The sequence below is a fragment of the Sorghum bicolor genome, chromosome 4 (genome assembly GCF_000003195.3).
Source record: "Sorghum bicolor cultivar BTx623 chromosome 4, Sorghum_bicolor_NCBIv3, whole genome shotgun sequence".
NCBI lineage: Eukaryota > Viridiplantae > Streptophyta > Magnoliopsida > Poales > Poaceae > Sorghum > Sorghum bicolor.
The window spans coordinates 5,208,264-5,234,844 of NC_012873.2; the positions used below are offsets into that span (position 1 = coordinate 5,208,264).

A 26,581-nucleotide genomic window follows, 5' to 3' on the forward strand; every position below is an offset into this window, starting at 1 on the left:
GCGACGTGGCATTCCCAGGGTCTTCTTCTTCCTCGCACGGATCCATGCGCCGCGACGGAGCCGCGAGCTCGCCCAGCCGCGCCGCGCCGCGATGTAGCCCACGAGCAAGTGGCGTATGGCCGCGGAGAAGCCGCACGAGCAGAGGGGGCGAGTCCGCTCGCGGAGAAGAGGGCCTCGCTCGCCGGTGCTCCTTCGCTCGGCCGGAGGGAGAGTAGGAGGCACGCACCACGGTGGAGGCAGCCGGGCCAGCTCGGAGGAGGGACAGGGGGCTGCTGGATCTGAGCACTTGAAATTATAATTCAAGAGAACATAGAAAATAGAGGCTTAAATAGGAGGTGGGCTGGAGTTAATTTTTTTGGATCAAATCCTTAGATTTGGAATAGGGGCCTGTTTAGGAGGTGGCTTGGAGTTGCTCTTAGCAACTACAGTACTAGTACTATGTTGTTCGGAACTTAAAAGAATTACCATGAGACTTATACGTACTAGATATAAGACTATATAAATCCATTAGCACTAGTATATAAAAAAATACCAGAGTACGCTCAAATTATTCACCAGTGGTAGGGGAAAAAAATCTTATCCGTAAACATGCATTGAGCATATCTTGGAAGAATGACCATAATTTTCAACATAAAAGTTGGATTATTAAAAAAAAATACCGCATGCACGTTTTAAGCTTTAATTTGAGCAAACTGGGGTACACAAAATGTATCCTTTCAAGCACGGGGTAAACGGGTTTCATGTTTCTACCTGGCCCCACACGAATACACGATAGTGCTGCTAAGTTACTTTTCCCTTCACCCAAACGCGTTTGCGATGGTAGGCTACACGTACATATCATATTGCATGCATGGGCCCGGGCCGCCCGGCCAGCAGCTGGCTCAAAGGCGACACACAAATCTTCTTCTAGGAATAACTTAATCGGCAACTCGCGTGCCTTATTGGTTTTATTTTAATTCATTAGTACTAATCCATTGTCAATTACCACGTCGAACGATGTTGACACCTGGAAAACCGGAGTTTGGAGCAAAAACCACGATTAAAATTCAATTTTTGGATGGTTAGGGAAGATCACTCCTCACAATCCACAAAGTTTCTTGGTTCATATGTCTAAATCGGCTATAAACTTATATTCCCCTTGTCTCAAAATAATTATTGTTCTCACTTTGAAAAATAACTTTGATTAAATATATATTAAAAAATATTAATACTTATGATACATGATTAGTATAATCAGAAAGATATCCGAATCTAGTTTTTTAATAAATTTCTTTGGAGATACAAACATTGCATGTATTTTCTATAAATCTAATTAAATGTGCGATACAAAAACTTAAACAACTGTTATTTTGAGATGAGGGAAGTAAATAATTTGCTTCTCATCTCTCTCCTCTACTGCTCTTTAGTATACTTGCTCTATCACCACTCTATTTTAGCCATCGCCAAACCGATATCATATCACCTCAAATTAACAGTATGACAAGTTATTAGGTACAATAAGTAATAACGGCTAGCAAGTTCTAAGTTCAAAATTTATATCATAAAACAAACACATATCCACATCAGAAAAGTAAGAGTTGCCAACTATTTTTTTTGGTAATGAATTCTCTTGATTTTTAGCCTAGAAAGGAATATTGTCGAATATCCTATTTTAAAAAATTAAATCAGATAATCCAGGGGATAATCTATATCCATCGATTTTTTTTCCAATTCTATATCTTAATTGGTATACACATAAATTGGATTTAGATCATCTGTATCTACGTATAGATATAAAAACTTTTTTCTTATCCTTAGTCCTTAGAATTTAAATTTGGATTGCATCGCCCATGGGCTTTCGATTCTGTTGAGATTGCCCATGGGCTTTCGGTTCTGTTCGGATACTCTGCAGCCCGTGCCGGCACACACGTGGGCATCTTCCTCTCTCGTTTCGGTCCTGTTCGCCCCCAAACTCCGGAGGAGCCTTCCGCGCGACGCTCCACGGCTCCACCACCGCTAAAACCCTAGACGGCTAGCCCGCGCACGGAAGCGGGAGCGGAGCGGAGGCGAGCCTCTCCTGCCTCGGGTTCCCCCGGCCACCGCCCGCCGCCATGAAGCTGACGGTGAAGACCCTCAAGGGCACGCACTTCGAGATCCGGGTGCAGCCCAACGACACGGTGAGATATTCCGATCCCCCATTTTCGTTTTGAAATCTTCTCGTGCTTCTTACCGGGGTGCTTCTGAACGGGGACGGGTCCGTGGGTGTGAGCGCTTGTGGCGAGGCGGGTGGTTTCTGCGGCATTCTGATGGGGTGCGATTCAGGAAAGAGCTGAACGTTTTGCTGGAGACGTGGATTTCCTGTCTGCATGCTTAACTAGGAGCTGTCGAGAAAATGCAGTAGGGAATGCCTTTTTTGTGATGATGAAGGTATAGGTTTTGCCTGAAAACTGGAGAATGAGGTCCACAGGCGTTCATTATGGTTTATATATATTAGGATTTGATTTGAGACTTGGTGTCCTGAGTCCTGACATCCGGATGTGGCCGTGTGAGTGCTGTCCATGACATGGTTAGGGTGTGATTAGATGGTGGGAGCACGTGAAAAATCCATTTAAGGTACTGGTGTCTGATTTCGGGTTGTGACCGTGTGAGTGCTGTCCATGACATGGTTAGGGTGAAAATCCATTTAAGCATGGTTTTTGAGGCGCTGTGGCGAGGCGTGGCGCCCTACCCCCTTCACAACGCCTAGGCGACGACATATGCACATTTCAGGCGCCATGAAGGCGTTGTATAAGCTAGAATTTTAGATAATAGTGCAGCACGTACATACCTTTGTTTGTTCCCAATTCTTGAGTCTAGCACATACTAGTACAGCAAATAGAGAGCAGAGTACACAGACCAGTCCACGAGTAAAGGCAGAGAAAAAAAAAATGTGAATGGGAGATTTGTGGGATGAGAAGTCTAGAACAGAGGAGGCAGCAGGGGCCTGCGAGATTTGCAGGAGCAGAACTGAGGAGGCGGCAGGGGAATGGGAGTTTGGGGACCAAAACAGAGGACGTGCGGCAGGGGGCGTACGCATTTACTCAGCAGACAGAGGCAGGTGCAGATGGGTGATGGGAGTATCGAAGCAGGCAGCAAGGAGTGGTGCGGGCGGCCGACAGCGTCAGGCACTAAGGCCGGCGGGCCGCAGGTACAGACAGCCGGCGCTGACAGGGACTTGAGCAGGCGAGCTTCAACCCAGGGAGCAGCCTAGCGGAGATGCCAAGCCGCCGCCGCCAAGGGCTTCAGGTCCGCCTGCCGCCTTCTCTTTTCCTCTCTCTCCCTCTCTCCGTGAAGTCGCGCGCACCCACACTATGACTCCGAGCGGTCGATTTCCTGCTCGAAGAGCATATATGAGGCAGTTCCCGCCCTTTCCCCTTGTAGCACGGATGATTCCCACCCAATTTTTGTGCCCCGACACCCCACCCAGATTTCTGTCTGGCGTCTCTGCAGTCTTATAGGCGTCCGCCCGATGCCATTCCATGCCTAGGTGACGCCTAATCGTGTAAGGCGGATGCCATACACGTGGAGGTCGTGGCCACCCCGACGCCCAGCACCCGTCGCATGCCTTGTCATCTAGGTGACGCCTCATAAACCATGCATTTAAGGTACTGGTCTCTGATTTCAGGCTGTGAGTGTTGTCCATGACATGGTTAGGGTGTGATTAGATGGTGGAAGCATGTGAAAATCCATTTAAGGTACTGGTCTCTGATTTCGCGTTGTGACCGTGTGAGTGCTGTCCATGACATGGTTAGGGTGTGATTAGATGGTGAGAGCACGTGAAAATCCATTTAAGGCACTGGTTTCTGATGTATACATTTGGCAAGTGCCAGGTCTTTACATAATCTATGTATTAATGTACTGGAGTTATTTCTGGCAAATGGTTTTGGCGCTGCTGTAGAAGTACTGTGTAGGGCTATGATAACCATAACCTTGAACTTGCTACGACAGAGTTAAACAAGATCTGGCTCAAAGTTTCACAAGATGGATTTACATGAGTAGGATCGGAATTTGGGATTGGAAGGGAAGAAATGGGGCGTTGAAAAGGAAGAGCATGAGGATTTCTATTTCTCATGCACATTTTTTGTTGGTAGATACTGGCTCAAAGTAACCCGCACCTTGCTCATTCAAAGACCACATCCCTGCTGCCCGACACACACGTTGCCTGCTGCAAGCAGCATCCAGCTTCATTTACACGCCCCATACTCAGTCCTGATTGTCATACTGGCATGCTCTTGGGGCTTGAGCCTTTTTTATTGTCATGCTGGATTGCTGGTGTTCTCTTCCCTCTTGTGCCCATTTCCCTACCTTCTTCTAATACTTCATGGTGCCTTGTTCTTTTCGATATCTTCTGGTTTCCTCCGCCATCGGTGATGCAGGCACAACAAGGGTTTGGATCAATGCTTGTCAGCTTACTGTTTTGTGATCATAGTTGTATGGGTTTTATTGGCATTCAATATTTTGTCAAGGTTCTACTAACAGTTCCTTATTTTACCAGATTATGGCTGTGAAGAAGAACATCGAAGAGATACAAGGAAAGGACAGCTATCCATGGGGGCAACAACTGCTGATTTTCAATGGGAAGGTCTTGAAAGATGAAAGTACATTGGATGAGAATAAAGTAAACGAAGATGGGTTTCTAGTTGTCATGCTTAGTAAGGTTGGCTTCTAATACATCTCTGTGCTACGTATTATAGGAATCATTTCAGATAGCTATTATGTTTTACTGAAGTATTTGCCATAACTTTAGTCTGATGATGAAACAACTTGATTTTAGTGGAAAACTTGATGCAAAATTTACAGATATAATACAAATAAGATGAATTGTAACATGTGAAGAAAAGTTAAATGTAGGTACAAAATATAATATAATTATTTGCCAACGGTGAATCTGTCTGAAACATTATTTGACCTGCAGTGGTGCTCTGCACTTATTGTTGATCATCTGGCATAGTTTAATACTTCTTTTGTATCACAGTTAAAAAGTACGTGATATGACAATACAAATTCTGGTACTGGGTGTTCCTTGAATGATATGTTTAATGTAGAAGAATGGTATATCTTTAGCACCACAGAACGTGTTATCCTTTATTCAACATTTTCCCTGTATGTACTCTTGCTCTGTTTCATATAAATTCATACTTATCCACTCTGTTTTATGCAGGGTAAAACATCTGGTTCAAGTGGAACTTCATCTTCCCAGGTAAAGTTATTTTCTTTGTGTGCGGAAAAACAAACTGCCAGCTTATGTACTAACTGCATGAACTATTACTAGCCCTCAAACACTCCTGCAGCAAGGCAGGCACCTCCTCTAGATGCCCCACAACAAGCTCCTCAGCCCCCGTGAGTTTTTGCTATAGCTTTTCTTTCTTTCTCTCTAGCCTCTTCATTTGTTTTCATTCTTTTCATGAACTCAGGGGATGCATCTTTTTGCAGGGTGGCACCAACTACAACTTCTCAGCCTGAAGGACTTCCTGCACAGTATATTTCGAGCCTACCAATCACACATCTGTGCTATTAGGCGATTTTGACCACTTAAAATTCCCATTACTGTTTCCGTAGATATCCTCCATCAGAGGAAAAAAATGTCAACCTTTGTTGAGACTGTGAAGTTATTTGAAACATAAATCAATGCAACCTTGCAGAAATGACCATAGCTTGCAGGAACAGAACCTCCAACTTCTTCGTGTAAATTTAATACGACCCAATAGCTAAAATACTGCGAGTTAAGCCAAATTATAGTGACACATAACAAGTAGATGCGAGTTCCCCCACCCCCACCCATAAAAATTTGGGAGTACAATAACTTTGTTGAAGATAGATTTGAAGTGGTCTTATGAATCTGAAAATATCCATTTCCTTTACTTTTTTTTGTTACATTTAGTAATTCTGCTAACAAAAACTGATTACTTTTATTTTCCTTTTTGTTAGGGCTCCTCCTAACACATATGACAATGCAGCATCAAGTCTTCTATCAGGAAGCAATGTTGACACAATGATTAACCAGCTAATGGAGATGGGTGGGGGAAGTTGGGACAGAGATAAAGTCCAAAGGGCTCTCCGTGCCGCTTACAACAACCCAGAACGTGCTGTTGAATACCTCTACTCTGTATGTATTTTTCTAGTTGCCCCATTATATTGCCTTTTTACACTTAATGATGGAATCCAATTTTCTGGTGCTAATAGATTGTTTCTGTCAAACATTAGGGTATTCCAGTGACAGCTGAAGTTGCTGTTCCAATTGGTGGCCAAGGAGCAAACACAACTGATCGAGCTCCTACTGGGGAAGCCGGTCTCTCTGGGATTCCAAACACTGCTCCACTAAATCTGTTCCCACAGGTGTACTTTATGTGGTTCAATCATTATCACTGCATGTTGAAGCATGTATTGACCATTAAACAATTCAGCAGGGAGGTTCCAATGCGGGAGGTGGTGCTGGTGGTGGACCACTTGATTTTCTTAGAAACAATCAACAGGTTCTCATTTTAGTTTTTGTCGTTTAAGATTTTTGGGTTGATTCTCTATTATTCCCCCTACATACAAAAATATAGTATTAGAAAATAAGTGCCCACAGTAGTAAGCTGTAACAGCATTATCTAGCACACTTGTTTCCTCACTAATCTTAGGGTAACATACTGTGCAAGGATGGACCTTATCCCATTGTGGTGTGAACATGAGCTTTGTAAAACTTTAATGAACCTTTCGTTTGGAATGACACCCCAAATATATGTCCATCTAACCTTCTCCTTAAAAATCCAAAATAACTCCAATGCAACTTTTTGCTTCATTCTTCCATGTGTAGCCCTACTTAAATGCACACTAATCAATGCAATCACACTAATGACTGATGTGCAACATGGTTATTTGGGATTGGCGGGGTGGGATTACTCCAGTTTATTAAGTAAAAAAACTCACTGTTCTAATTATGAATTAATAGCATATCAATTATTTTGCAGTTTCAAGCAGTTCGGGAAATGGTCCATACAAATCCACAAATTTTGCAGGTTTTGTATTCTTTGTTTTGGCTTACATTCTATGGCTTCTTATATAGCACCCACTTGAACTTTTTGCTGGTATTATGTTATAGCCTATGCTCGTTGAGTTGAGCAAGCAGAATCCTCAAATTCTAAGGTTGATTGAGGAGAATCATGATGAGTTTCTGCAGTTACTAAATGAGCCCTTTGAAGGTGGAGAGGGGTAAGCATTCTCTTATTTGGGTTCTGTCTGCTTCATTGCCACTTGCCAGTTGTCATAGATTTCTGGTACTTTGTGAATTGCTGTTTACTGGTTTTATAAATAGATAGTGTTATCTCATATTCTCATTTCTTCTGCCCGTTTCCTCAAAATCTCTAGGGACTTCTTAGACCAACCTGAGGAGGATGAAATGCCTCATGCTATCAGTGTTACACCAGAGGAGCAGGACGCCATTGGACGGGTAACCACGACGTTGCTGAACTCGCTACCCTCTCACTTCGTAGATATTTAAGAACACATAATCATGTTTTGGTTTGTTTTCGTATATTTCAGCTTGAATCCATGGGGTTCGACAGAGCACGTGTTATTGAAGCATTCATTGCCTGCGATAGGAATGAGGAGCTAGCAGCAAACTATCTTCTTGAGCATGCTGGTGAGGAAGATTAAGCGGGAATAGTTTTCATTCGGTGAGAACTCTGCCATCCTCAGTTTGGTTATCCTTCTGTAAACATATATGTCAAGTGGCTCACGTCTGGTGTGATTTCTTTCTTTCTTTTGAACCTTGACAGCCATTTCGTCGACATCTGACCCACATTGATCAAGATTGGAAGTTCCGAGTCGATATGGAGCTGACAGTCATTTGAATTGATTTCTTTGTGCCAGACCTATCTTTACATGTTGCCTTTTTATACATTCAAATACATGTAGCTGAACACAGTTAAGTAGAATGCTACAGTTGTGTCTTCCCATCGGTGCCTTTCATCAGCGTGTAGTCTCCTGTATGCGTAGGGTGCAAGTACAACACGAGTATGGCTCGGGAGAAGTACAAGACTACAAGGAGTTACTGCCACTTAGCAAGGATAAAAGGGAGGCTGATGAATTGACAATGTGTTTGCGAGACGCTGCCCGCATGTATGGATGATGAGTGCAGATAGGTTGAGTGTGCCAAGGCTGGCAAGTGTTGTATAAACGCTGCCTTCGTAGTTTTGGTTAAATGTTAGACAATTGCAACAGTTTAGCGTAATATTTGCTATTTCTGTGATAAATATTGCTTGACCGATTAAGCAACACTCAAGTCGCACATTAGCATGATCTATTATTTAGTCGCCTTCTCAAGGTGAGAAGCTGGAAGTACAGAACCGCTTAGATTACATCAGCTACAAAAAGTCAAAAACAAACACTTCATCCTCGCAAGGCATCACATTTCACAGGGTGCAGCACAGCTTTGCGTCGATCGATGCCAGGCAAATGCAGAACGCTTGATAGCCGGTCAGCGGGTACCTGCAAGACACATTTTCCTGAGGTGAAACTGATCTCTGAATCGCAAGCACCGGAGTAGTTGCGGCCAGGTTTTTCTTGTTACCTGAAGTCCATTATGTACTTGGATTTCCCAACCCTACCAAGCTGCAACACAGTCTGCCTCCCATTTTCCTGCCAAGCAAAATTATATTTATATCTTATGAATGTTGTGATCTGTGATAGCAAGTATCTAAGTCAAAAACAAACACGTCTTCCTCGCAAGACGATTTGGCCTTTCTATATTCATTGCTTTTATCTAAGGCCTTGTTTAGTTCCAAAAAAATCTGGAAAATCGACACTGTAGCACTTTCATTTTCGTTTGTATTTGACAAATATTGTCCAATCATAGACTAACTAGACTCAAAAGATTTGTCTCGTCAATTCCAACCAAACTGTGCAATTAGTTTTTATTTTTGTCTATATTTAATACTCCATGCATACGTCTAAAGATTCGTTGTGACGGGGAATCTGAAAAATTTTGCAAAATTTTTTAGTAACTAAACAAGGCCTAAGTGCATAGCAAGTATCTAGAAAAAAAAAATGTCTTACGGTTGGAATGAATGGAGTATGTATTAAGCGGCAGACACAAATGAGATGTTTACCTCCAAAGTCATCTGAAAATTCTTGACCGATGTTTGCACCTTATACCCCATCCTTCCTGCCCTCTCTCTGAAGTCCAGCTCGTAGCGCTTTGTCATCTGTTGTGAACAGGCACACGAAACCATCACACAAATTATACAATCAGCTTGCCTCTTAACATACCACTCCGAGGAATATGCATCAAACAAGCTTGTCATGAGCTGCTTACATGGTTGTAGAATGGGGCTCTTGAGCACAACTGGTCAGCTCTGCTCTTCTTCTCCTGCCAATCCTTTGGGAGCCCACTGACATGCTGAATCTGCAAACTTCGAGAGTCACTAAAGAACCACCTTCCTGATTCCAAATGAGCTCACTGAATGTTGAAAAATTTTCATCTCAGCTTACCTGAGCAGAATTGTTGGTCTTGAGCTGCATGGACTGGTTCTTGGGGATCCATGCCCTCATGCTTCTGAAACTCCCGGTGAGCGTGGTGATGGTGGGTGCAAACCTGCAGGAACCAAAAACTCTGGGTCAAGAACCATTCCGGAAGGGAGCGTCTGATTACTGATGGATTTTGAGGTCGGTTCGGTCAGATCTTACGCGACAACGCCAAGAAGCCGCTTCGCCTGGTTGTTCAGCTCGTCCGCTCGGCTCCCCCCCTGCCAACCATGATTATGAACATTTGTTCAACAAGTGCTCAATCGCAACTAGGAAGAAGCGTGATTTGAGGTGTGGATGTACCTGGCCCCAGATTTGGTACTTGGATCCGACCAGGTTGGCGCCCACCGTGCCGAGGAAGTTGTTGTCGGCGGTGCAGAAGATGCCGTCCTGGTTCTGCGCCACGATGAACTCGGACCTTCCCCTCCGCCTCCGGTGCCGCGCCACCGCCAGCTTGCGGTCCTGCCGGCCCTGCCCCTCCTGCGCCATTCCACAAACACAAATTAGCCTCGGATTGCTCTGACATCGCCTTTCAGATTTCAGCTCGGAAGCCATCTCACGTTGGTGTAGAGGGAGTAGAGCGCGACGCCTCTGGCGCCGGTGGCCGCCTCCCTGACGATGACGCACGTGCACCGGCCGACGTCCTGTGGCAGAGGCCGGCACAGCAGCGCCCTGCAGGACACAGGGGAAAGAGGGAGAGCGTTACTAGCCGCTCCGTGTCCCGCGGCGGCGGAGAGAAGGTCCGAATGGCAGCGCGGCGTACCTGTTGGGGAGCGTGGCCCAGGAGGAGGCCGGCGCGGACTCGCTGTCGGAGAGGTCCCACGCCTCGTAGTTGGACGACGGCGGCGGGAGCAGCAGCTCCCTGCCCCTGGGCCCGACAACGAACGCGGGCGGCGCCTGCGCAGCAGCCGCTGCCTCGGCCGCCTCGTCCTTCATGCGGAGCTGCAGCGACGACGGCTTCAGCGGCGGAGCCGGAGGAGGTGGCGCCACCGCCGGCGCCGGCTCCGCGGGCTTCAACAGTTCGGTGGCCGTCGTCGCAGCCGCCGCCGCCGCCGTCTTCCCCTCCTCCTTCTTCCCGTGGCCGAGGCTCTTGGGCCGCTGGTTCTCCTTCTCCGCGGACGCCGCCGGCCCGCGCCTGGCGCTCGCCACGGCCGGAGACGGGGACGCGGCGGAGTTGTTGCTCCGCGGACGCAGCGGCTCCCTCCTGGCCCTTGTCGTCGTCGCCTTGGGGTTGGGTGTGGTGGTGGCGGTCGCCATCGGCCGGGCGTGGTGGCCTGTGCAGTACGGAGGGTGCTGCGCAGGCTGTGTTGGCGAGCCCGGAACGCGGGGGTGCGCAGCGGCAGGGCAGCGGACAGGGACAGCTCGGTGGACGGGCTGGGTGACTAGTGGGCGATTTGTTGTTTATTGGTGGGTGATTTGGAGGGAGGATTTAAATTTGAACCCGGGGAGAGCGACTGCTTGGCCTCGGTGGCGGCTAGCTTTCGGCTGCCAATGCAACGGTCGCTCCCTCGGGAGTCGTGCGCCCTCCGGTCATCTTTTGGTTTGGACCTTTTTTACACTCCGTAATTGACGATTTTTGTCATGCTCCTACAGTGCTAGTAGTACGCTACTGCAGCTGGTACCACTGATAGTAGTAGGACGTTGTATACGTGTACGTGATTTGAATGAGGCTCTGAGAGAAACCAGGAGCAATTTGGGTTTGGGTCCAGGGTCACCGTGGAAATGGTTTTGTAATTTGGAGATTCCTCCGATTTTCCAAATGCTAGGCATCCGACGCGAATTGCTGAGGCACTGCTATTAGATCTTTGAACACATACATGAAACATTAAATATAGATAAAAATAAAAATTAATTATATAATTTATCTGTAATTTACGAAATAAATTTTTTAAATCTAATTAATCTATAATTAGATAATATTTGTCACATACAAACAAATAAAAGTGTTATAATAACCGTTTTCTAAAAATTTTTGAAACTAAATAAAGGCCTGAAATGAATGAAGTGAGGTGTACGATACGATACGAGGTGATGGAGTCGTGACGCTGACGCATTCGTATTTGACAACGTTGACCAGAGCGCCAAGCGGGCCCCGGCTTTCGTATCCAGCTGCTGCCGTGTCAGTTGTGTCTGGTCGCTTTTTCTTTAATGGGCTGCAAGTACGATACGAGCGAGCCCGGCCCGGCTCCAGAGGGGACAGGGGAGGGCACGAAAAGCCCATGCTTAAATGCTTCTGAGCGACTTGTTTACAGTAGGCAGCTGCGAGTAGTAATCGCAAGCGATGTCGAGGTGAAAAAGAATATAAAAAGATAACAAAGTAGTATATGCAATCTAACCATGGAGCGTCAACTGTGTCCCCGCAGTTTCCAACAATTCACAAGTCAATGTAAGTTGTCTTTTAAATTCTTCCTCAAACTCTGAATACATCCTCCTTGTATATGATTCAGCTGCAGTATTCAACATAGGTAGGTTTGGACTGTACGTAACTGGAGTCTTTCGACGTGATTGAAAATCAGCTTCCAACTCATTTGCACGGAGACTAGCTGTAACCTTGTCACATTCTACAAGGAGTTATGAAAGACCAAGTTTTCTACGAAATCTTTTTTTGAAAACATTGTTCATACCTTCGCTCCTTTGCGTCGAGTTCATATCTGCTGTAAAAGAGTCGCGGTATACTGCAGCCCACTTGGCCCTCAAAGCATATAGGTTTGCCATCCATGAGTTGTCCTCCAGCTTGTATTTGGCCAACAATTCTTGCCATTTCTCTATGAAGTATGTCTCAGATTTGTCTTCGTACACACATTTTTTGAAATCAGATAGAAACTTGCTATCCGACTCACTCTTATCCGACTCATCCTTATTCGACTCATGAATTACGTGACTCAGATGTTTGGCAGCATTTAAGCAAATATGCCACAAACAAAGACGATGGCTTGTATTTGGGAATACATAAGCAATTGCTCCCGCCATTGCCGCATCTTGATCAGTGAAAATTGTGCTTGGGTGCTTTCCTGACATAGCTGCTAGGAAGGTTTCAAAAAGCCAAACAAATGATTCTATAGTTTCATTAAATAGAAGAGCACATCCAAAAATTATTGTTTGCTTGTGATGATTGGTGCCAAGAATTGGAGCAAAAGGCATTTCAAATTTATTGGTTTGAAATGTGGTGTCAAATGACACAGCATCACCAAAGCATTTGTAATCCATGATGGATTGACCATCTGCCCAAAAGAAATTTGCTATACGGCCATCTTCCTTGTCTACTTGAATCGCATAGAAAAATGTAGGATCTTGTAACTGTTTATTTCTCAAGTATTGAGACAATGTTTGTGCATCATTGGCTTCTAAGTATTGCCTTCGCTCGCGACCAATCTCATTGTTGCAATCCGTCTTAGCAAATGGTATGTTCTCTTCCCCTCCGTAAAACTCTTTCATGAACTCATAAATTTGGGCTGGCTTCATTCCAGCTTCCCGTATCTGCCCAATTAATTTTCTATCTGCTTCTATAACCTTTCGTTGGGACCTCAGTTTGTGTTTCTTATTGGGACTAGCAAGATAATGATTGTGCTCTTCTACAACCTTCTGCACTGTCCAAATGCCCTCTTTGCTGATACTAAACTGAACACGAGCATTACAACCTGTCCTTGTATTGTCCTTTTGTGATGACTCATTTTCTCTTTGTCCTTGACTACTGCAAACCATATATTTCTGAGACAAACTATCATCTTTGCGGCGTTTTGTCTTGCTCTTTCTAACACTGAATCCAACCTTGCCAGCATAGGTGTTATACATATTATAAGCTTCATCCTCGGATTGAAAAGTCATTCCAACTTCAGGAATGATAAAATTTTTCCTAGCTTTATTAGCCACTTCCTGCAAATCAATTGCCAATTAAAGGTGCACTATATTGAAATAAAACATCATATATTCTGTCAAATTTGTTAAGCTTTTTACCTCATCGGTTACTTCATTCACCATAGATCCAGACATCTGTACATTGGTGTCGATGGCCTCTGCACCCACCATAACCACGGTGTTCTGTGAAACATAGAAGAACATGCATTTGAAAACAAAAAAAGAAAGAGAAGGCACAACGATGTAAACAGATAACTAACCTGTGTTAGTTGTTCGTCTTCTCGACGACCAGCAGCAGCAACATCATTAATTTGTAGTGCACGTGAATCCTCCATGGAAAAAGATCCCATCAGGTGAGCAGCTGTCATCTCTTCTTGGCCCCCAACGTCTTCTATGGAGGCCGCTGGTTCATCCATGGAGGCTCTAGCGGCGGCGGCGGCGGCGGCGTGCAACTGGTTCAACAAGCCGCGTCGTTCTACGTTCAACGTGACTCTGCGATGTGGAGCCGATGTGACGAGCCGAGCGCCCGGCCATTATCTATTTGAGCCGTCGCACCTTCTGTTTCCACCTGCCGTCTGATGGGTTGGGCCTGCACGTGGCACTCATCCAGCGAGGGGGAGCACCAGGCAGCTGCTGGACCCGTAGTCCACCCCATTTTTTTCCCAATATTGTTGGAGCGAGAAGCTGGGCGTGATATTGTCTAGTTTAACTTTTTTTTTCTTTACTTGTTTCCTTGATGATGAGTGTCGTGCGTCCTTGTCTGGTTGACCGACTTGCATATCTCGATCAGACCCGCCGGACGTACTCTAGTGACCAGTGGCATGGCACATTTGCACCTGTCATCGATCTGTGAACTATGAAGATCTTGTGATGCACTGATGCGTCACACTCGCCCTTGCGATTACTAGTATGTACTTAGGCCTTGTTTAGTTCCGAAAAAATTTCGGATTTTGCTACTGTAGCACTTTTGTTTTTATTTCACAAATATTATCTAATCATGAACTAATTAGGATTAAAAGATTCGTCTCGCAATTTATAGATAAACTGTGTAATTAGTTTTTGTTTTCGTCTATATTTAATGCTTCATGTATGTGCCGCAAAATTTAATATGACAGAGAATCTTGAAAACTTTTTGTATTTTGGGATGAACTAAACAAAGCCTTACTCTACAAGGGAAGGAACACGGTTGCCGTTGTTTTGGTGTCACTGGTGAAAGTAAATCACATAAACGAACGAAAAGAAGACCGGTAATAAGAGAACAAATAGTACCACACCCTAGTCCGTCCATATCCAAAAGAACCCTGACGTTCTAGACTTTCATGTAATTTTTATAAAACTTGATATTCTACCTATGCGGAGGAGCCCTTGGACTCGTTTACACCTCCCTCCCCTGGTTACCCTGTTAACCGCACGGCCACCTCTGCTCCCTGCCGCACCACGCCCAAACGCCATGCGGTCGATCCCATGCAAAATAAAAAAAAAGCGAGGCTACCAGGGTATCCCATGCAAAATAAAAAAAATAAAAAGTGAGGCTACCAAGGTTTAAACTTGAGATACAGTACTGAAGATTCCACACACACTAATCAGTTGAGATGGTTAACTTTCTCATGTAGGGAGCAACCGCAACCTATTATTAGAGCTAAAAAAAGAAAAACTAACTCCTAATTAATCACTAGAGGCTGGAACTTTGTTTTATTATCTAAAAAATGAACTCATATATATTATGTTTATAGATTTCCAAGCATGAATCACGTCCACTACTTTAATTTGGATAAATCTCAAGACGTGTCAAATTGACATATGTCGATCCGTCCATATCACTAGGGTAGTGGTGGTAGGGATACAAAGGCAGACTATGGAGCAATAACGAGTGTCGATCCTGTATTTTATGTGTTGTAAAAAATCATTTATTTATGTAAAAATAGTAAACATGTAGGACTTAGTTTCCTTGGTCTCATAGTATGCAAGATATTATGCAAGATATTGTTCGGTTGCTTGGATGTCTAGCTAGGCATACCTGGCTCGTGCAAAATGGCTCCCACGGCTTGGGTGTAACTTTGTGGCGAACCTGGTTCGCGCGAGTGCTCGACGTTCTCTTGGCGCGTGCACAAGGTGAGTAGGGAGGGAGCAACCAATCACTTTTTGCGTTTAGATAGGATGGATAGAAATGTGAGCCAAACAAATTGATCCTGTTCAGTAACTTTGAATAAATTTAGAGTAATTAAAGTGCAACAAACATTATCTTAAACATCAAATTAAATTCATTAAAATCTCCAAATATAGCATATTTTATAGATGTTTGATTGTGTTGGTTTGTTTCTTCTATAAATTTTGACAGAGTAAAAGAAATTTTCTTAGGACAAAAAAAAAAAGTGAGCTACAATAAGTTGGAACTAAGGGGTATCATTCTATTTGGCACTTATTTGTAGTCATTTGGTTAGTGCTATTTGCCACCTTCCATTTTTCACACTAACATGACTCATAAGTCATACCCAACAAATGTCGCAAATTCAATGTCATACGTAACTCATGTGACCTCGAGAGAGTAATACAAAGCTTACAACAACAAAAGGATGGCTACAGCCTAAACCATTCTTTCCTAACATCAATAGCATTAATAGAGTTGAGGGGTGGCGTTTCTATTTTTCAAATATTATGCATCTAATGATTAACTTTGTTGTAACTGAATAGAGTTGTATAAAAAATAAAAAATGTAACTTCACATAGTTAACAATAGAGCGTCACGACAAGTGAGGTGTATGTGTGTCACAAACACTAAAAGTGCGTGTTTTCTAGCTCACGCAACAGGTTGTCTTCCATGACTTAGAAGCGACAAGAATCCAACCAAGATGTTTCGCTTTACAAGCCATCACAAAAACCCTGATGGCGTGTTCTATGTTGGATTGATTTGTCGCGCTTATGTCCATTTCATGTCTCACATGTAATGCCGCCAAGGCTATATAGCAAAACAACCCATGAAACCAAACAAAAAAAAAACTTACATTACAAATCATAAACATCAAAAAGAAAAAATCCTTACAGCACCTGCCTGTTTTTTTTTTTTGTTGACAAATACAGCACTTACCTGTTACCGCCGTGCGAATTATTATGTATGCTAATTACTAAAAGGAAATTAACAAAGATGCAAAACGCCCAGCGATCCAACGGCTGAGATCCAAACACAGTGGGGTGGGGGCAGCGAGCGCATCCCCCTGTCTCTGTGTCTTTCCTTTCCCTTCTATTTTGTGCCGAGAGAAACGCAGAGAAAAGCGTATGCGACAGAGGAAATCCATGTGCCCTGCCGCGGCCACGCCCCACGCCCGCGCACTCCCCGCCAAGATTTGCCACCAATAACCCCCCCGCGTCCTCGTCCTCCTCCTCCTCCCTCGCCGCGAGCTCCGGCTTCCTCTCTCCCCGCGCGAACGCCGGGGCGCAGCGCGCAGCCAGGTATACCCCACCCCCCCAACCGTCGCATTCGCATGGGAGCCGCGACTGCCCCGACGAAGCGGAGCCGCGGCCGCAGCAAGAGGCAGCAGGCCATGATGGCGCGCGCGGGCTCGGGCTCGGAGCAGGCGCGGCGGCGGCCGCGGCTGGTCGGGTACGAGGAGCTGCCGGAGTACCTCAAGGACAACGAGTACATCCGCGGCCACTACCGCGCCGAGTGGCCCATCCGCGACGCGCTCCTCAGCGCCTTCGCCTGGCACAACGAGACCCTCAACGTCTGGACGTGCGTGTGCCCCCTTCTTCCCCTTCCCCGTCTCCCCCGATCCATTCGATTCCTCGCGTCCGACCCCTTTCTTCCAATCTCCTGCCTGTCCGTCTGAATGGTGGCTGATTCGTTCCTTCTCGTTTTTTTTTCTGTCTTTGTCCCCGCCAGGCATCTCGGTGGGTTCCTCTTTTTCCTGGCGCTCGCGGTCGCCGGAGGATGGACGGAGGCCGCCGACGAGGCCGCTCCGGGGATCATGAGGTACATGCACATGCATCGACATGCCGTTTCTGCAGTTCGTAAATAAAGTTCCTCCTTGCTCCGTTCCTGCGTGATTACCGGGCGTTAGCAGAGAACCTTGAAAGGGCGGTCTATCATGTGAGGAATTTGCTGTGGTGCTCCCTTATTTTTCTTGTATTTGCAATCACCGAACCTTACACAAAAGGCCTTGAAGGCAGTCTTTTTTTTTCCTTCCTGTCCTAAGGGCACATATGCTCTCCTGCTGTGCACCGTTAAATTTGCTCTGAGATTCGTGCAAAGCAGAAGAGAGACAAAGGGGCAATTTTGACTTTCCCAAAGGGCCTTCGCTCTCGAGTCTCGACAAATTTGTTGGCACATACTAGCTGGCAAGTGACGTTGTGGTCTTGTGGATGCGCTTTGTGGTGTCACTAGAGATATAATGGTGAGCCACATACAAACATACTATGCGCATAGGTAAGACACTTGAATTGCGATAGGTGCAACATTGAACATTACTACATAATGTTTTTCATTGTCAACGTATGACATGAAATAGTTGTTAAAAATTTAGTGTAGTCCATATATATACTTCATCGTTGAAATGATGTCTTTTCGGAATGCTCTTATAGGAACCTCTCGGTTAGTTGCATTATTGTTAGTCATATCTCACATTAGGTAGAGACAATTTTATTTATGTTGTCATTATCTTCACCCACGCTCTGGCCTCTGGGTATCCTTTGATAGTCTGATGTCGCTCGAGAGGCACATTGTCCCATGTATAGCAGGAACCACTTGTAAACAAATGCTTTAAAAGGTTGCGACACACTTTTTCACTAGTTTGCACTATTATCATAGTTTATGAAAAGAAGAACCGCATGACACTTAGAACTCAAGACATAAGGGCCTACGTACATACAGTTCCAGGAACAAATTGTGCCCATACTTATCACAACGACATTACATCCTATAACCTTGCAAGTGTAACATCAAGCTAGAATTTATAGTCGAAACTCTCTAGGTTAATGGTTTGCGAATAATCAAACATATGACAAGAAATTACGCTAAGGATGAGTAATCCACCAACGAGGCATGAGAAACAGGACTTTGGTGTGTGTGGCTAGGTCCACTTTCCTATGTCCTTGTTGACGAAACCAATAAACTCAGAGTATCACTATGAAAATGCGACGGCTGTGGTCGATGCAAATTCCAAAATTTTCAAGGACCCTAGTGATAACCAAAATATGCTCTTGTTGTTTTCTTGCAAAGCGCCGACCTAGTACTCTTGTTGTTTTCTTTACGCGAGGCTCACTTTAAGTCTGCACCGTCCAATTTTTTTCTTGCAGGTTCGTGGTGAGATCAGATAATGCTTCATGGAACAGCCAGCATTCAGTAAGCAACTAATCACCAACCCCAGTCGCTCTATATATTTCTTTTGTATCACTTTGGGTACTGCATTTGTAAAACCCCTGTCCCCTTGTCAAATTGCTGTTAATTCTTGCTTTTGTTTCATCAGAAACATAATAGTGAGTAGGTTTGAGAAACTTTTTTGAATTGCGGTGCAAGTGAAAGTATGCAACACCGATAACTGATAGCTCTAGCTAAACACACAAGATTAATCAAGGAATTGCTGCATGTGCAAAGGTGCCAGGCAAGCTTAGTTGACTGCGATTAGAAGAACGATTGAACGGTTATGGCTGCATTTTGTAATAGGTTTCGGTTGCATCAGCAGAATACTCCTACCTATTCGGAACTAAATTACACTTGTATATTAGGCCTTGTTTAGTTCGCAAAAATTTGGGTTTTTGGCTACTGTAGCACTTTCGTTTTTATTTGACAAACATTGTCCAATCATAAAGTAACTAGGCTTAAAAGATTCATCTCACAAGTTACGGGTAAACTGTGCAATTAGTTTTTATTTTTGTCTATATTTAATACTTCATGCATGCGACCAAAGATTCGGTGTGACGAGGAATCTTGAAAATTTTTGCAAACTAAACAAGGTGTAAGTTATTTAGTCCAGACCTGTGCCATATTGCCACCACGGCAGGAAAAGAGGCATGGACAGGGTTTGATCTGTTCACAAGCAGTAGACAGTAAGCCAAGTACTTGGTTGGGGGCACGCCCACATGGCCATCCTTGTCTTTGCTCTCTTTGAATCCTGCGTCTCTGCACCTGCACGAGCACACGGCCTGTGAAAGCACAGATGGAGATGCCCAGCGGTTCACGACTTTACTAGTAGAATGCAACAAATGGGCATCAGAATTTAGAGTTGTCCTGTTTCTTGGTGAAAAAAAAAATACCAAATGACAACAGCCAAGAAAGTACTATCCTGTCACGGAAATCCTAGGCTCTTGTTTGGATGCTAGTCCCTTTGATTCAGAGTCTTGTCCTTGAATTATCAGTTTATCCTGTTACGGAAAGTACTATCAGTTTATTTTTTATGGATAGTTTGACCCATCAAAATTCATTAGATGATGTATGAAGCATCATAGATTTTGGAAGCTCCATGAACGATCCCCTGAATTCGCAAGGATCAAAGGTGCAAACATGCCTGGTACTGTACCCTGCACTCCTGCTGTGATCCCCGTCTTGTTCAATGAAGCAATCCATTTGGATTTATCTTTACCGTTGTTCGCTTCATATTTGCAAACCAGAGAGGTAGGGGTTAAAGCCTAGGTGCTTTTGCAATATTTTTACGTTTCCTCTTGGTCTCGCCATGATAGTATGATAAGATGCTCTGGAATGACAGTGACACCTGCATGAAAAGCAGAGGCCTTTCTTGGCCAATTTTCGATCCACTTGGATAGTCGCCATACTCAGTTGTGATGAGCAGACAAATCCAAGTTGATTATCAACATCCAAGTGCACAAAAGTCTTTTTATTCGTGATCTTGTCGGAGTATTGATTCTCACTGCATAGAAAAGAAAATATCCAAACGCAATCTGTAAGAAATTCATGTAATGAATGTTTTTTTTTCGATAAAGGTGTGTAATGAATGTGAATGTGATCATGGCTGTTTTCTGCAGGGCCTGCCGAGGCACGACGCCGGGGCGTCGCTGTCCGGCGTGCCGCGGTGGCCGCGGATGGTGTTCCTGGTGGGCGCCATGTCGTGCCTGGCCATCAGCGCGACGGCGCACCTGCTGGCGTGCCACTCGCGGCGCGCCAGCGTGGTGTTCTGGCAGCTGGACTACGCGGGCATCTCCGTGATGATCGTCGCCTCCTTCGTGCCGCCGGTGTACTACGCCTTCCTCTGCCACCCGCCGGCGCGGGTGGCCTACCTGTCCGCGATCACGGCGCTGGGCGCGCTGGTGGTGGCCGCGCTGCTCTCGCCGTCGTGCTCGTCCCCGCGCTACCGCCGCCTCCGCGCGGCGCTGTTCCTGGCCATGGGCCTGTCGGGCGTCGTCCCGGCGCTGCACGCGCTGTGGCTCAACTGGGGCCACGCCGCCTGCTACCTGGCGCTGGGGCTCGAGGTCGCCATGGGGCTCGCCTACGCCACGGGCGCCTGGTTCTACGTCAGCCGCGTCCCGGAGAAGTGGCGGCCCGGGGTGTTCGACGTCGTCGGGCACAGCCACCAGATCTTCCACGTCCTCGTGCTCGTCGGCGCCGTCACGCACTACGTCGCCGTCGCCGTGCTCATCCACTGGCGGGAGAAGATGGCCGTCACCTGTGGCGCCGCGTCGTAGGCGGGCTTGCTGTTCTCTTGGCTTTTGCAGCAAGCCGGAGGTGCTTGATCGGATCCATAGACATCCATCCAGAGCTTCAGTGTGCCATTGGGGTTTGGTTGATTCAGCAACCATTCGAATGGGCGAAACGAAGTAGACGCAGCATAGATCAGCTCTAGAGTTTGAGTGTGACATTCGACGATTTGTAATTTAATTAATTGATGGGATGATTGAGTATGGTGGTTCATTAATTTATGAGATTTATCTGTCGAGTGAGTGCCTTGGATTTGCAGGTTTAGGATTGCAGTGTCAGTGTAGTCTCTGCTCCTCATCCTCAGTGCGGCGAGGTCCTCCACCACCTCCGGCTATCGGCCGCTGATGCAGCTGTGCAGATTGCTCCAAAATGAGTGCTTCTGTTCTCTGTTCTTCTTTTTCCTCTCACCGTGCAGTTTCAGCTAAATACAGACGCAATTGGGTTGATTAAACATAGCTCTAGGTTTTTGACTTTTGGAGTGTTATTTTTTGAACGGATTCGAGATTGATGCATGAGATTGAGCTGCATGATTTGAAAGACCTAATAATAATAGTTTATTTGAACGACCTTCGGTTAACTATACTTGCATTAACAAGAAGCTGGCATGCAACTCAGCAATGTGATGCAAATGCAATGCAACAAGCTCAAGAAAGCACAGCAAACTTTGTTTATTTGTTTATTTACAAACTTCCCCAGACTCGAGTTATCGATCAAGCAAAAAAAAAAAAGAAGCTTAATAAGGGAAAATGCTGCATTCTCTCTCGCTCATCTCTTTGATGTGTAATGCATTGCCATCTCATGGTGTGCTTCTTCGGCTTCAGTCGAAGACGGCCAGCTTGCCGTACTCCGGCCCGGCGATGGCCTTCTCCATGACAGCCCTGGGGCTGACGATGCCGCCGCCGTCGAGGAACAGCTTGAGCAGGTTCTTGGAGAAGCCGCTGACGAGCGCCACCCCCTTCTGGCCGGCCTCCACCGGCACGGCCTTGGAGTCCCTCAGGTTCCAGAACACCACCTCCGGCACGGCCGCGCCGTACCCGGCCTCCGTGAACTTGCGCACGATCGCCTCGTAGTCCGTCTCCCACGGATTCGCCGACGCCTGGTCGAACTCCATGTCGCTGAACACGAACACGCGCCTCACCATCCGCTCCGGCGCGAGCCTGGCGCCCACGGCCACCTCGAGGATCTTGTCGAACACCGCCTGGAAGTTGGTGTTCATGCCCCAGTCCATGGTTTGGACGAAGCTTGTCTTCTCGGAGAGGGTCTCTCCGGCGATCTTGTGGAGCTCGGGATGCTCGCTGAAGGTGATCACGCGGCCGCGCCAGGGGTCGTCGCTGAGCTCGGACACGAGGAGGCCCAAGGCCACGCACACGTCCATGGGAAGGCCGGTCATGCTCCCGGACACGTCGCACACGGCGACGCAGTTGCTCAGCTTGCCGAGCGCGCGCATGTCGTCGACCATGCGCTGCCACTGCAGGTCGGCCACGCCGCCTTCGTCGCCGTCGCCGAGGGAGGCGATGATCTCGTGCGGCAGCAGCGCGCCCGCGGCGATCCGCTTCTTGCCGGACTTGACGTCGGCGAGGTAGGCGCTGAAGCGGTCGGCGTCGTGCTTGAGGAAGAGGTCCTTGTAGTTCTTCATGGCCACGGAGGCGACGCGCGTGTACGCGACCGACTCCCACGCGCGCGCCGAGATGAAGACCTCGGGGAGCTTGAGCGCGCGGCGGAGCGGCACGAGCGCCACCCTGCGGAGCCGCTCGCGCGCGCGGTACGCGTAGTGCTCGTCCGCGAGGTCCGCGGCGAGCTCGGGCGCGGAGCCCTTGGGGAAGAGGCGCCGCGCGACGGCCTCGCAGAGCAGCGTGGAGCGGTCGTACGAGGAGTCCAGCGACGGGCACCACTTGGCGGCGAGCGAGAACTCCCGGAGCTTGCCGTCGGCGAGCTTGCGCATGTCCTCCGCGATGAGCCCCGCGAAGAGGTCGGCCGTGCGGTCGTGCAGGAAGCGGTAGGTGGGGTCGTTGCTGTACATCTCGACCGCCCTCGCAGCGGCCTCCGCTCTCCTGGTCCGGCGCGCCACCGCGGCCGCGGCCGCGAGTCCCCGGTCGTGCTCGAGGCTGGCCGCGACCCGCTCCTCCGTTGAGCCGACGCGCGCGGAATTTTCTCGTTCCACGCGGGTGCGGGGCGTACGGCTGCCGAAGAAGCGGCGTCCCCGTCCCCGGCCCCGGCCGCCGACGAATCCTCCTCCCTCGGCGGCGAGGCGCGCCTTCTTGCCTGGTGTCCTGGTGGACACCCCGCCGTGGACGATGCGGTGGAGCAGCTCGGGGAGGTCCTTGAGGTAGCCGAAGTCGGCGATGGGGGCGGCGTTGAGTGCGAGCGTGCGCGGGTGGCGCGCGTGGAGCCAGAGCGCGGCGGCGTAGAACCCCTCGCGGTCGGACTTGCCGCTCCCGCGCACGCCGCGGAGGTTGGCGACGAGGCAGAGCGCGGTGGTCGGGTCGGCCGCCCAGGCCGCGCCCAGGAGCGACTCCACGGAGGCTGCCGGCGTGCCGGGCACCACGTGGAAGAAGAAGTCGAGGCAGGGGTCGCCCGAGGAGATGAACGTCGGGGAGAGGTTCTCCGTGAGCGCCTTCCCGCCCGGCCCCACCGCCGCCGCTGGCACCGGCGCGGTGGGCTTGTTGAAGCAGGTGTCCATCAGGTCCGGGAAGTCCTCCCCCGTCGGCGCCGCCTCGGACCGGGCCCCGGCGTGGCGCTGGCGGGCCTCGGGTGGGCCCACGAGGGTGTAGGACGCGTCGGCGGCGGTGCCTACGGCGATTGCCATCGGAGGATCTGGGCCTTGGGGCGTCACTCGATGGGCTTGAGCTTGGGCCGCAGAGCTCGGAACTGAGTGACTGACACCTTCGTGAGGTGGTGTACGGGTACTGCGGGCTGAGGAGGGCTTTGGGTTTGAGCCCTGTGGATGTTTTGGTCTCGACGAGGGCTTGTGGTGAGGAGACAGGGACAGGGACGAGGCGAATATATGGGGCTGAGGTTTCGTGGCAGGCAAGGATGTTTAGGTCGGTGAGATCGATGAACCGACTTGCCTTGTAAGGCCTTGTTTAGTTCCGAAAAGTGAAAACTTTTCGGAACTGTAGCACTTTCGTTTGTTTGTGACAAATATTATCCAATCATGCACTAACTAGGATCAAAAGATTCGTCTCGTGATTTTCAGCTAAACTGTGTAATTAGTTTTTGTTTTCGTCTATATTTAATATTTCATGCATGTGCCACAAGATTCGATGTGACAGGGAATCTCGAAAACTTTTTGGTTTTCAGGGTGAACTAAACAAGGCCTAAGTTCATCCTGAAAACAAAAAAATTTTCAAGATTCTCCGTCACATCAAATTTTATGGCACATGCATGAAACATTAAATATAGATGAAAACAAAAACTAATTATACAGTTTAGTTGTAAATCACAAGACGAATCTTTTAATCTTAGTTAGTCCATGATTAGATAATATTTGTCATAAACAAACGAAAATGCTACAGTACAGAAATTTTTTTACTTTTCGGAACTAAACAAGGCCTTAGGAGAGCTTGTGGGTATCGTGTCCATCGACAAACATTTTTTTTTCTTTTTTTGTTTGTCTCGCCGTTCATACTGCGCGCCACGTGGTACTGTAGCACTTTCGTTTGTTTGTGACAAATATTATCTAATTATGGACTAACTAGGATCAAAAGATTTGTCTCGTGATTTCCAGCTAAACTGTGTAATTAGTTTTTACTTTCGTCTATATTTAATGCTTCATGCATGTGCCGCAAGATTCGATGTGACGGGAAATCTTAAAAACTTTTTGCTTTTTGGGGTGAACTAAACAAGGCCTCAGTTTGGGCATTGACTTTCGAGTGGCACCTTCCAATGGAAGGCGACTTCACCCATTGGTTCTTCGGCTGCAAGTTTGGCCCTTTTTTTTTTCGTATATGTGTTTTTCTAAAAAAGAACTTTTGTATGTTTGCAAAACATGGATATAGTAGTATAGGTTTTTTTCCTCGTATAACTGGTTATTACCGCCTAGAACTAGAACTTTTTGGCTAAGGCCGTGTTTTAGTTTCTAAATTTTTTTAAGATTTTTATTACATCGATCTTTGCATGCATATAGGTAAAAAAAATAAGTAATTGCACAGTTTATCTGTAATTTGCGAGATGAATCTTTTGAGTCTAGTTAGTCCATGATTAGACAATAATTGTCAAACACAAACAAAAATGCTACAGTAGCCAAACCTAAAAATTTTCACCAACTAAGGCCTTGTTAAGTTCGCGAAATTTTTTTGTTTTGGTTACTGTAGCACTTTGTTTGTATTTAGCAATTATTGTCTAATCATGGACTAACTAAGCTCAAAGACTTGTCTCCCAAATTACAAACAAACTATATAATTAATTATTTTTTATTTATATTTAATGCTCTATACATGTGCCACAAGATTCGATGTGACAGAGAATCTTGAAAAATTTTAGAAACTAGACAAAGCCTAACAAGGCCTAACTTCATATACGCTGTACTCCCGTGGGAAATTGGCTAACTGGCCATATACATATATCTCTCTCTTTCTATGTAGACTATATAGAAAACTCTCTGTCTTAGGATACTTGATTTTTTTAGATAAATTATTGCCTATAATCACTCATGTAGTATCTCTGTTTATTTATTGATCAAAATATGACCCACGCTAATTTTATCAACAATACATTAATCAAAACGAATATAGGGAGGCTTGCAGGCCGTAATCCCAAACATAGAGCAACACCAAAAAAAATATGAAAACTTGATCTCTAAATCACCTCTCTAGAATCTCATAATCATACTCTCTATTTTTTAAAGTTGTCATGAGAACTCAAGGTATTCATTCTTCACATCACGATACATACATATATACATGCAAAAAAACATGGGCATGCATTGCATAAGTGTAAGTCCAAATAATTCTAAACATGGCATAGAGCATACATGTGCATCATCCTTACATTCATGTTTTGAATGCTTTTGAATTTAATTCCAAAATAAAAATCTTATCTTTTGGTATACCAGTATATAACCATAACACTTATGCTGGAAAATTACATGATAAAATACACTTTTCAAAATTTTTGAATATAGATGATCTTTTCTAGATTCTGGAAAACCGTTTTGGGGCTAAAAAGTTTAGTAAAAAAGATCAAATATAGCCTTCCGAATAGAATTTTAATTCAAATCAAAACCACAAAATATATATGATGCCATATCCAAATAAAATGTCGCATTTGATTTAATTACATTATTTTTGAACATTTTGAAGTTCTTCTCTCATTTTCAAATTGACAATAAGAGCCAAATGGACATATCTAGAACGGAAACAACATATATATGTTTCATCTAAAAGCAGTGGCAGAGCTAGAGCAAATTTAAAGAGAGTGTGCTAGCCTTGTGGAGGCATAGATTTTTATGGTATGGGTGCATATACAATGAAAAATTGAACATAATCACTGTTTTCCTAATTTTTCGTGGGTGCGGTCGCACCCCCATGTCTAAAAGTTATAGGCCATAGAGGCAACCAT

General features: G+C 46.2%; 4 protein-coding genes across 5 annotated transcripts; 2 read left to right on the forward strand and 2 right to left on the reverse strand.

Annotated features, from left to right (window-relative positions):
* On the forward strand, nucleotides 1,911-8,255 carry LOC8079399 (ubiquitin receptor RAD23b). Of its 2 annotated transcripts, none has more exons than XM_002451612.2 (13): nucleotides 1,911-2,156; nucleotides 4,514-4,675; nucleotides 5,180-5,218; nucleotides 5,291-5,358; nucleotides 5,452-5,496; nucleotides 5,947-6,124; nucleotides 6,223-6,354; nucleotides 6,426-6,491; nucleotides 6,972-7,019; nucleotides 7,103-7,212; nucleotides 7,369-7,450; nucleotides 7,543-7,676; nucleotides 7,779-8,255. In XM_002451612.2, the coding sequence occupies exons 1-12, from the start codon at nucleotides 2,091-2,093 to the stop codon at nucleotides 7,654-7,656; spliced, it is 1,110 nt and encodes a 369-aa protein (XP_002451657.1). In that variant the 5' UTR covers nucleotides 1,911-2,090; the 3' UTR covers nucleotides 7,657-7,676; nucleotides 7,779-8,255. The 2 variants fall into 2 exon arrangements, with proteins under 2 accessions (XP_002451657.1, XP_021315964.1); XM_021460289.1 differs by having other exon boundaries at nucleotides 6,423-6,491; nucleotides 7,779-8,222.
* On the reverse strand, nucleotides 8,270-10,911 carry LOC8077620 (tubby-like protein 4). Its single transcript, XM_021460288.1, has 9 exons — nucleotides 10,289-10,911; nucleotides 10,086-10,197; nucleotides 9,829-10,005; nucleotides 9,688-9,746; nucleotides 9,493-9,595; nucleotides 9,317-9,406; nucleotides 9,111-9,206; nucleotides 8,573-8,640; nucleotides 8,270-8,490 (listed from the first exon to the last, which is right to left on the reverse strand). The coding sequence occupies exons 1-9, from the start codon at nucleotides 10,780-10,782 to the stop codon at nucleotides 8,415-8,417; spliced, it is 1,275 nt and encodes a 424-aa protein (XP_021315963.1). The 5' UTR covers nucleotides 10,783-10,911; the 3' UTR covers nucleotides 8,270-8,414.
* LOC8079401 (heptahelical transmembrane protein ADIPOR2) lies at nucleotides 16,628-21,280 on the forward strand. The gene is made up of 4 exons (XM_002451613.2): nucleotides 16,628-17,107; nucleotides 17,258-17,347; nucleotides 18,670-18,715; nucleotides 20,353-21,280. The coding sequence occupies exons 1-4, from the start codon at nucleotides 16,860-16,862 to the stop codon at nucleotides 21,007-21,009; spliced, it is 1,041 nt and encodes a 346-aa protein (XP_002451658.2). The 5' UTR covers nucleotides 16,628-16,859; the 3' UTR covers nucleotides 21,010-21,280.
* LOC8077621 lies at nucleotides 21,591-24,120 on the reverse strand. Its single transcript, XM_021459968.1, has one exon. The coding sequence runs from the start codon at nucleotides 23,826-23,828 to the stop codon at nucleotides 21,840-21,842; it is 1,989 nt and encodes a 662-aa protein (XP_021315643.1). The 5' UTR covers nucleotides 23,829-24,120; the 3' UTR covers nucleotides 21,591-21,839.

What these genes read in the sequence shown, in the direction of transcription:
- LOC8079399 (XM_021460289.1), top strand. Translation starts at nt 2,091, where the DNA reads ATGAAGCTGACGGTGAAGACCCTCAAGGGCACGCACTTCGAGATCCGG. An exon ending in CAACAAGCTCCTCAGCCCCC is followed by an intron (nt 5,359 to 5,451) that starts GTGAGTTTTTGC and finishes ATCTTTTTGCAG; the next exon opens with GGTGGCACCAACTACAACTT. An exon ending in CCCTTTGAAGGTGGAGAGGG is followed by an intron (nt 7,213 to 7,368) that starts GTAAGCATTCTC and finishes CAAAATCTCTAG; the next exon opens with GGACTTCTTAGACCAACCTG.
- LOC8077620 (XM_021460288.1), bottom strand. Translation starts at nt 10,782, where the DNA reads ATGGCGACCGCCACCACCACACCCAACCCCAAGGCGACGACGACAAGG. An exon ending in CGGCTTCTTGGCGTTGTCGC is followed by an intron (nt 9,596 to 9,687) that starts GTAAGATCTGAC and finishes TGGTTCCTGCAG; the next exon opens with GTTTGCACCCACCATCACCA. An exon ending in GAGCCCCATTCTACAACCAT is followed by an intron (nt 9,207 to 9,316) that starts GTAAGCAGCTCA and finishes TGTTCACAACAG; the next exon opens with ATGACAAAGCGCTACGAGCT.
- LOC8079401 (XM_002451613.2), top strand. Translation starts at nt 16,860, where the DNA reads ATGGGAGCCGCGACTGCCCCGACGAAGCGGAGCCGCGGCCGCAGCAAG. An exon ending in GCCGCTCCGGGGATCATGAG is followed by an intron (nt 17,348 to 18,669) that starts GTACATGCACAT and finishes TTTTTCTTGCAG; the next exon opens with GTTCGTGGTGAGATCAGATA. An exon ending in CATGGAACAGCCAGCATTCA is followed by an intron (nt 18,716 to 20,352) that starts GTAAGCAACTAA and finishes TGTTTTCTGCAG; the next exon opens with GGCCTGCCGAGGCACGACGC.
- LOC8077621 (XM_021459968.1), bottom strand. Translation starts at nt 23,828, where the DNA reads ATGGCAATCGCCGTAGGCACCGCCGCCGACGCGTCCTACACCCTCGTG.